Source organism: Leptidea sinapis, chromosome 9 (assembly GCF_905404315.1).
Source record: "Leptidea sinapis chromosome 9, ilLepSina1.1, whole genome shotgun sequence".
NCBI lineage: Eukaryota > Metazoa > Arthropoda > Insecta > Lepidoptera > Pieridae > Leptidea > Leptidea sinapis.
The window spans coordinates 4752437-4762664 of NC_066273.1; the positions used below are offsets into that span (position 1 = coordinate 4752437).

Genomic DNA, 10228 nt, shown 5'->3' on the forward strand with positions numbered 1-10228 from the left:
ATGTAGACTGGTTGGGCCGGAACCCCGATGTACGCTGTGCAGGCCCCCACGGAGAAGACACACACGGCACGATCTGCAACACTCACAACACACACGATTAGCGTGCAGAATCGTGAAACACAGCACAGGTGCTAACTAACACGATCGTAAAACCGGGTAATTAACACTTATAATCACTAAGCTACGTTCCGCGAAGGAACGTAACAGGTGCGAGACTCAAAGAGTCCCGAACAATAGCGCGCGATAACAATAGCTAACCCAGGTGGCCTGAGCAGATAGTGCGATAACGCAGGTAATTAAAATATTCGAAGAAGGACAGATAACGCGGCACGTGTGCTCGCGTTGCCTGCCTGAATCGAACTCCCGCCTCGATTGTCGACACTATGGCCGTATTTATAGGGCTCGGCGCACGTGCACGTGATTATAAATCATGTTTGTACAATAATTTTACATCACAATGTAATCCAGTGATGATTTATGAACTAATTCAAAAAAAAATTTTTAAACTAAATTATTCTTGTTTTTATAATAGGCATTTTGTAGTAATTGCTCCGATATAATATTAAAATATTTTTATGGTTAGTTATTTTACTTCAATTCAATTTTTTTCGACTAAAACTATATTTATATTATCCTTCTCTTCCCATTTTATTTGCTGATAAAGCGCTCGTATATCAAGTTGTTATAAAAAAGCATAAAAACAGCTGATACCATACTTAATTAAGTAGTAAAAATAAACAGAAATAAATAAGTACTTAAATTTTTTCTAAGTGTATTTATTTGAATTCTCAATCAATCAATTAGCACAAATAAAAAATCAAAAACGCTTTTTTTCAGTTCCTTAAACTAAATTTAATATTAATATTCAAAAACGATTATAACATGAAAATGCTTCTATTAAAGTTTTACTCAAGAACAGCGATAAGTTAATTAGATTTAAAGAGGGATCACACATATTATTGTAGCTAATCGCTGTGTAAGGATCCCTTTTAATTAAGGTCTCTGAAGCATACTGTTGCAGACGCAAACACTTGCTTAGTATGCGCGAATGAAGAAGGATAGGCCAAGAGCTAGATACTTTATAATTACGTTTAAGTATAAGTATAAAAAAATATACCTGCCTCTTAGCTTGCGTGAACAATAAGTGATCACAACTAACCCTGCTTAAATTCAAATATTTATTTCACTTAAGTAAAAATTATATCAATATGTTTTTTAACCCACATCTTAATGAGCCGTGGCACGGAAATCATTGCGACTCTTTTAAATTAATATTTACAGTTTAATCATTAAACATTAAATATATGCAATGTACGTCACGAGGGCAGTAGATATATCAATCCGTAAACTGGAAATAAATGGGTTTTCAAAGATAACATTTTTTTTCATGCAACAATAATTAATACGCACTTCATACACCCACATTAAGTAAAAGTAAAGAGTTCCCTGAAAAAATATACTCTATAATTGAACTCATGATTTGATGAATGTGAAGTGTTTTGACTCTTGACACTTATCGGCGACATAGCACAAATAATAATTACTTTTTCAAGATTTGCGCATAATTCATTCACTCTAACATCGTAAATTAATCAAAATATTAGTCTAAGGTTACGATGCTGTTACGATAAACGATATGGAATACGAACATATGTTAGAGTTGATTTGGGTAGGTGCTATATATTCGGGGTATTATAGTATCGTTCCGAATGAATCGCTGTCGATTTTGCGAGTAGATCTCCTCATTTGTTTATGTTCTCGCAAACAATGATTTTTTCTATCGGTTGGGATCTATAGTAATGGATAGGTAATAAACAAATTAAAAAATTATAAAAAAATATTCATCATCTCTTATTATATTTCGAACTATGCAAGTAGGTGGAATCTGAACACCCCCAGACTACCAATGCAGAAATTACTGTAAATGAAATTCAACAATTCTTGTATTGTCACTAATTCAAATGGAATAATTTATATTAAATTTCCTAAAATTGCGCTTCATATGACGCTTTTGTGGGAAAATTAATTATGAGAGTCTGTGTATTTATTTACGCACATACAAAGTTGTGCTTTAAAAAACAAGAATAGTTATTGAAAACTTTATATACAAGCTATTTGGAGACCGGTACGCCTCACTTCACCTATACAATTTAAAAATATATAAAAAATTTCAAAAATGCAGAATATATAGATTTTCTTTGTCAATTACGAAAATAATAACCTCAGACATTAAAATTATTATTTACTTTTTCCCTGTTTTTGTAATTAATAATGTCATAGCAGAACTGCCAAACTATGAATATTAAAATGATCTCATTGATATTTTTATGCAAAATAAAGTTGAAATTACAATATATTCTTAATTATATCAGTTTAATGATCATTTACCCTCTACGTTTATTTGTAGTTATTTGGGACGTGGATTATTTTAGGGATTCCTTTGATATATTTTATTGTCAAGTCTTTTTCGCCCCTCTCAAGTCGGACCGAAAGCTCATTTTTTATCTCATTATAAAATTTTACTTGCAATGGTGTGTGATCAGAGTAGACCTTGATGTTTTCCGGGAATTTAGTCTTGTTGCGAAGAAGTGCTTTGGCAGGTTCATGATTTATATAAGGGTCACGAACCGAAATAAAATCTGTCCTATCTCTAAGTTGGAACAAACTGTGGAAAAACAAATTTTGCAAACAGTTTGCTATAAACAACGTGACAAGAAATTTTAATGTTTACCTAAAGATGATAATATTATAACAGGTGTGTCGCAACAACTCCTTATCGCAACATTGTGTGTGGTCTATAAGAAAATTTTAAAACTATATCCTATACTAAGAAGTCGCACAATGGCACACGTGTCGCGTACAAAAACGTTTTTCGTTTCTTTATGGGCTTAAAACGTTGCTGTAGCGCTTCAAAAACGTATTCGGAGGCTAGGGTCGATTCGTTCAGGGTTAATAACTGTTGGCTTTATCAGGAGTCTGTCTGATAGGCTGATGCTTATACCGCCGCTGGGTGGGTATTGTCACCTAGTTTCTATTTGTAATTTTTATTACTCGTACATTAAGACTAGCTTTAAAAGGAACAACACTCTCTTGTGGCTTTTTCCTTTGAAATGGATACTGCCCATATAAAAAATAAACCCCAATTTTAGCCGCATACGGGTAATATTTCAATAAACGCTGGTATACTGTTACGTGTAAGGCAAGGTAGATAAGGACAGGGAACGGAAACACACGTCTCAGCTGTCAGTAAATCACTTCTTTCTATAGACCAATTACTAATAAATACACTAATAGTGATCACCAAATATTATAACCATACTAGCAGTTGTATCGATTGTTGTAGCATACTGAATGTACACTTTGATCGACTCAGTTACTAATGAATAATACAGGCACATAACCCCTAAGAATTTTACTCAAATAATAACAAACAGGGTAGTCAATTATAAAGAATATACAAGAAATAATAAACAAGTAAGCAACAGGATTACGTAACATTTAGTTATATCATGAAAACTCAAACAGACGCTCAAATAAATTGCTCATTCTTGAAACAAATCGCAATTAGGGTTAGTAACCAGGAATGCATTGAACAGGGAATGGCCGCGCGGCATTGGAACTTACTTCGCACAACAATGTGAGACAAAGGAACAGGAACGGGACACAGAAACTACGAATTGTTTACGGACTCAGTTTGCGGAGTTCGTTGTCTGGTTTATAGATCTTACTGCAAGTTTATGGATTCTTTGTAATGGTGCCACATATTATATGTATTGTTTTTCAAAGTATAAATATATAAAACATAGTATATCCACAGTGAGGTTTCAAGGAACTTTCTTGCACTTACGACCAAGCTGTGGAATGAGCTTCCTTGTGCGGTGTTTCCAGGACGATACGACATGGGTACCTTCAAAAAAAGCACGTATACTTTCTAAACGCTCTGTGATACCTCTGGTGTTGCAAGAAAATGTGGGCGGCGGTGATCACTTAACATCGGGTGACCCGTGCGCTCGTTTGTATTATACCATTGTATAAATCAGTTCCTCCAGTCTTCCTGAGGGACGTCTTGAATGGCTTCTTTGAACGCATTTACCGCCTCTTCGTGCTTGTTAATAGTATACATGCTAGAGATGTTGACAAATATCGTCACAGAGATGACCGCTTCTACATTTGAATTCTCTGAACCAGAAATACACGCTTATTTATTTTTTACACAGCTTTATCACCAAGTGCCATATGCCATCATCAATATATTTGTATAACACAATTATAATGTGTAATATAAGCAAGCCTCATCCACAATAACATCTTCTTCAGTAAATTTCAAAGGAAATTGAAGAAAAGTTCTCGCGTGCATTGAACCGTGACTGCAGAATAACTTCTCCTTCCATTTACAATGCACTTTAACTTTTTATATTGTGAGTTTCTACTTATCGCTATATCTACTTACTTTATTTTTTTTTTCTGAAAATAAGGGACGAGACCAGCAGGACGTTCTACAAATGGTAACTGATATACCGCGCTCATTATACTGCATTGTCATCTGCGTTCAGGATTCTTGACAAACCCAAAAATTCTAAGCGGCACTACAATTGCGCTCGTTACCTTGAGACATAAGATGTTAAGTCACATTTGTCCAGTAATTTCACTAGCTACATCGCCCTTCAGTCCGAAAAATAATAAAGCTTACACACTACTACTTCACGGCAGAAATAGGAGCCGTTCTATCTAGCCGGCATCCTGTGCAAAGGAGCTTCCCACTGGTACTATTTTTATCGCGGTTTTAGACATTTATTTTTATTTGTATTACTACTCCTACTATTATTATGCTTACTGCCATTCATTTACAATATACTAACGTAAATAAAAACAAAGCGAAGAAAATTTAAAACACAGATACAGGAAGATAGTAAAGTGAATTAATTGTTCCTGTAACCGATTTTAATTGACATGTCGTAAACAGTGAGGTATGCTTAAAGGTCGGAACGCATTACAGCGGCGCTGCGCGTCGCGACGCTTCACGTCGCTAGACGGTACCTATGGCACTACAACTGCAGTAAGCGGCAGCTCGCGTCATTTCTATAGCAGATCGCGTGCGAGCAACATTACAAGATGGACGATAGTGAGGTGGATTCGGTCATTATTTCTTTATTGTGTGAAGAATAAAAACTTATTAATCGAAGAGAAAAAATATAAGATGTCAAAGTCATCATGGTATGTGTCCAAAATGAATGAATAAAATAAAATTATTAATTTATTAAATTGAACTAATAAAATTAACGATTAAATTATTTTTATTTAGTTACTAACATTAATTAAATTAAAGACAAAATTGCATAAATTTAACAATTAACAGCGGCCCGATTCACGTAATTTTACATGAGCGATATCGCAGCGACATCTGTCGTTCACCTACGATTCGTATTCACGTGATTTAAATCGCACGTTCGAGAAACGATCCTATCCAAAAATCGCTAAAGCGTATTCACGTCATCTAGACGGACTTCAATCGTGGCGTCAGTGGTATTCTGCTATTTTTTTACAATCGGTTACCAACGATTTAATGTCAAATCGAACGTCTGAGAAGTCGCTGAACTGAAGTTAGTAATTTGCAGTTGTTGGCTGTTGAAAGTTTTGTCATAAACATGAATATCAGCTTGTCTTGGCTACTTTTGGATCTTTCTGAAAGGGAAGACCGGCGAAGAGAACGTCTTCGCCGAAATATTATAAGGATCAACAAATATTTTGCTTTCGAAATGACAGATACGGAGTTCGTGAAAACATTTCGCTTTACCAAGGATTTAGTCCTTGGTCTTATTGAAGACCTCGTTCCTCTAATTCCATGAGAGCGTAATACTATACTTAGTTTCCTATTTAGGTTGGTAGTTACCAAGTAAGATCTTAGTAGGTACCTACCTACTTATCTGACTAGATATTTACTATATTTAAGACTTTAATTAAATAAATTATAAAATCATGTGTTTTTTTTCATTATAGGTAACTATTAATAGCAGTAGCATTTTATGCTACAGGATCTTACCAAACCATTGTTGGTCAGAGTAATTTCAACTCAGTAGGTATCTCAACCTACAGTGTCTAGAGCAGTGCGACAGATGACTAAAGCACTTAATGATGTTGAGTTATTCAAAAAACATATTTATTTTCCTCTTACTGAGGATGGAAGAGATAGAATAAAGAGAAGGTATTTATTTACCTTCGCCTATGTTATTGGACTAATTATATACCTACTTAATTATTTATTAAATATAGCTATTTAATAAAGCTGATATTCATGTTTATGAAAAAATTTTCAAAAGCCAACAACTGCAAATTACCAACTTCAGTTCAGCGACTTCTCAGACGTTCGATTTGACATTAAATCGTTTGTAACCGATTGTAAAAAGATAGCAGAATACCACTGACACAACGATTGAAGTCCGTCTAGCTGACGTGAATACGCTTTAGCGAGTTTTGGATAGGATCGTTTCGCGAACGTGCGATTTAAATCACGTGAATACGAATCTTAGGTGAACGACAGATGTCGCTGCGATATCGCTCATGTAAAATTATGTGAATCGGGCCGCTGAAGCGACGCGCCGCTTGCTGTGTCGCACTGAGCGTCGCTGTACTGCGCGTCAAAATATTCTCTCGGAGGCAACTATGCCGCGACGCGCAGCGACGCTCTGTGCAGCACCAGTCTGGTGCGACATGCTCCATACAAAATGGTTGAAATAATATTATGACGCTTAGTTCAAAATACGAAAGTAAACCTGCATGATGTTAATGTAAAGCATTCTTTATCGGCGCGGCGCATATCGCGAGAAACACTTACGTCGCACAGCTACTTTGTAGAATCCATTACCGTGGCAATTTTCCTGAACCGATAAGACTAAGAGCTAGTTCAGACATGGCGGATTCCGCGCGGATGCAAATCGCGCGGTTCTAAACGCAAGTGTTCAGACAGGCGCGGATGTACATGCGGAGTGCCGTTATTCGCATAGGGTGACAGTCCAATCATGGAAGTCGAAGAAGCAATATGTGTGTACTTGTTGCTCCGTAAAAAAGAAAGAAAGAAGAAACGGCAGTATTGGGTGCATCCAATATTACGCGATCGGTTTACTCATGGTCAGTTTCAGACTTTATATCCAAAATTAAGAAGTTTTGAACCAAAATTCTTCAATTATTTGAGAATGTCGATAAATTCATTTGATGAATTATTAGAAATGATGAGTAAACAAATTGAATCTAATGATACCCATATGAGGTCAAGCGTGTCCCCAGAAGAAAAACTCGTGATCACATTAAGGTAAGATATTTATTTTATACGTCAGAATATATATTTTGTACTATAGAAGACTGTGAATCGTCAGTGCTATTGCATGATAAAGGCGATGGAGACTCTCCTGGTACTATTGTAGAATATCCAGTGAAATATCCTTGTGGGTTTGAATATTGTTGGTTTTGCCAAAATACTGCATTATGCGTGTTTTGCTGGCTCGTGATATGAATAGGCGATGGTAATTTCTGCCCTTTCTGTATTACCTGGAGCAATTCAATTTTAGTAGCCAATCGTTTATTTTCTGGAACTTTCTTTAACTCTTTATACAATGACATGCAAAAAAGTTTATCATCATCATCTTGCTTTGACATACTTTCTTGTATTTGTCTTTGTATTTTATCTCTTGATTCAATACTATTTTCTAATATGTTAGCCAATCGCTCTTCTGAAGTAATTTTAGTTTTCTTCCTTTTATTGGGTACCGGTTGTATTTCACGTGCATTTACAAAATTATCTAGCTTTTGGTCAATGTTCCGAATTTCTTCATTTTTGGCTTCATCTATGTTTGTGATAGTTTCTTTGTTTTCTATCGTCTTCTGAAGAAAAGAAAGCCGGTCGAAATACATGTATTTTGAACCTTTACATGCACCAGAACCAGAAGGAATTGATTTGCCTTTCTTGAATTCCTTATTATAAGCATCACGGATGTTCTTCCATTTTTTTTGTAATGATACACCTGGAACAGAAATCACTATCTTTAACAAATATAAATACAGTAGCGGTTAGGTAATTCAAGACACTCATTATGCTTTAACTAGCGGACCCGGCAGACTTTCAAAACGATACAGATTAATATTTTATTTTTCAGATATCTGGGTACTGGTTGTTCCTTTGGAGAACTACATTACAACTTTCGTCTTGGCAAATCTACAATCACAGGAATTGTCCGTGAAGTATGTGAAACTCTGTGGGAAAAAGTCACAAAAAACGTCATGCCTGAACCCAGCGAAGATATATGGAAGAAAATAGCTAAAGATTTTGAAAAATATGCAAATTTTCCCAATTGCATAGGCGCCATAGATGGCAAGCATATAAGGATTACAAAACCCAAAGATTCGGGTTCTTTGTATTATAATTACAAAACTTTTTTTTCCATAGTACTGTTGGCACTTTGTGATAGTAACTATTGTTTTACTTTCATAGATATCGGATCTTACGGAAAAAGTAGTGATTCTGCAATTTTTAAAAATTCAGCATTTTATAAAAGGTTAATAGAAAAGTCATTACACATACCAAAACCTAAACCAATATCTGAAACAGATCCTAAACCATTGCCATACGTCATAGTTGGCGATGAAGCGTTTGGTTTATCCGAAAATGTAATGCGACCCTATGCAGGTAAAGGGCTATCATATGAAAAAAAAATATTTAATTACAGGTTATCAAGAGCTCGACGTTTTATTGAATGCACTTTCGGAATTCTGGCAAACAAGTGGCGCATTTTTCATAGGCCTATAAACGTGAATATAGACTTTGCCGAAGACATAATAAAGGCCTGTTGCGTGCTACACAATTTTGTTAGAACTAGAGATGGTATACAGTATGAAGATACTTTACATACTGCGCCAATGAGTAATCTTATTACATTACATGCAGGAAGGGGTACACCATCATCATTAAACATTAGAGACAAATATGCTAATTACTTTGTGAATGAGGGTCGTGTAGAATGGCAAGACACGAAAATATGAAATTAAAATTGTTACAGTTCGCGCCAAATAACTAAACTCAAGATGGCGCGTCGCGTTGGTGGGTTGTACATATTACAGTTAATAGCTATACGTTACTGTGGTAACGTGATAGTTTTCCCGCGCTCGTTACGTACCGCCAAACAACGTTATACACATTTCAGTTATTTGGGGTGGACTGTCTATTACAAAACATGTAAACTACCCTGGTAAAATGTATAATTAAATGTCTACTGACCAAAAAGAACCTTCTTTTCCAAAGAATCCTCATTTTCTCCAAAAATCTCCACCAGCTCCTGCCAAGCTCCGTTTTTAATCGTTTTGTTAGAATATTCTGCACATTGGATGTTCCACAAAGCAGGTCTTTTTTCCACCTCATCGATGAATAGCTCGGTGTCGAAGCGATCCATTGTCACCGTCCGATACGCGCGGCTTCCGCGGAGCAACTGAACGCCCTCTAGGTACGTCAAGTAAATAAAACCGAGCGGCGACCGCGCGAATTCATTTTTAGCGGTTGAGCCGCGCGGATTGTCAATCCGTGCGGACAGGTATGAACGATTTGTAAGGCGCTAATGTAATTAGGATCCGCGCGGTTCAACCGCGCGATTTGCATCCGCGCGGAATCCGCCATGTCTGAACTAGCTCTAAGAGACCTTCAAGCTAAGAGCCTATTATATTGATATATATGTGCTGAACCGTTTACCTCCAAACACAAAAATCTTTCGCATAATTATTTGGCACCATCTGTCGACCAAATTTACCATCATGGGTATGTACCAAATTCATCATGATATTATCTAGTTTCTGTTATCTATGGTCTAGTTAAGAGTTCTTCCTATTACACACTCCGTCCCGTGTCACATATTCACACCCGCGGACGTGCAGAAAAACATTACATCATATAAATAAATTTTATTCAAATTCAAATATTTTTATTCAAAATAGGATGTGAGATCACTTATTGAAAGTCAAAAAACTACCACCCATTCCAAAATGAATGCCTCAGACCTGAGAAGAATGGGCGCAACAAACTCAGCGGGCTTTTTTTTTTTCATCGAATAAATATGTTTACAAAGTTATATTTTACAATTAAACTTATTATTTAACAGCCTGATCACTCCATTTCCAATCTGTGGTATCATTAAGAAAGTCATTTATGTTATAGTAACCTTTACCATACAAACGTTTTTTAACAAGTCTC

General features: G+C 35.9%; 2 protein-coding genes across 2 annotated transcripts; one reads left to right on the forward strand and one right to left on the reverse strand.

Moving 5' to 3' along the window:
- Positions 1–6888: 6888 nt before the first annotated feature.
- Positions 6889–9274, forward strand: LOC126965982 (uncharacterized). Its single transcript, XM_050809838.1, has 2 exons — positions 6889–7306; positions 8148–9274. The coding sequence occupies exons 1-2, from the start codon at positions 7017–7019 to the stop codon at positions 9028–9030; spliced, it is 1173 nt and encodes a 390-aa protein (XP_050665795.1). The 5' UTR covers positions 6889–7016; the 3' UTR covers positions 9031–9274.
- On the reverse strand, positions 7297–9671 carry LOC126966000 (uncharacterized). The gene is made up of 2 exons (XM_050809863.1): positions 9266–9671; positions 7297–8015 (listed from the first exon to the last, which is right to left on the reverse strand). Exons 1-2 carry the CDS (start codon positions 9435–9437, stop codon positions 7321–7323), a joined length of 867 nt encoding a protein of 288 aa, XP_050665820.1. The 5' UTR covers positions 9438–9671; the 3' UTR covers positions 7297–7320.
- Between the last annotated feature and the right edge of the window lie 557 nt (positions 9672–10228).

Excerpts from the sequence above, each read along its gene's own strand:
- LOC126966000 (XM_050809863.1), bottom strand. The coding sequence starts at position 9,437 with ATGGATCGCTTCGACACCGAGCTATTCATCGATGAGGTGGAAAAAAGA. Across the intron at positions 8,016-9,265 it reads GGAAAAGAAGGTTCTTTTTG|GTGTATCATTACAAAAAAAA; the intron begins GTCAGTAGACAT and ends TTTCTGTTCCAG.
- LOC126965982 (XM_050809838.1), top strand. The coding sequence starts at position 7,017 with ATGGAAGTCGAAGAAGCAATATGTGTGTACTTGTTGCTCCGTAAAAAA. Across the intron at positions 7,307-8,147 it reads AAACTCGTGATCACATTAAG|ATATCTGGGTACTGGTTGTT; the intron begins GTAAGATATTTA and ends TTTATTTTTCAG.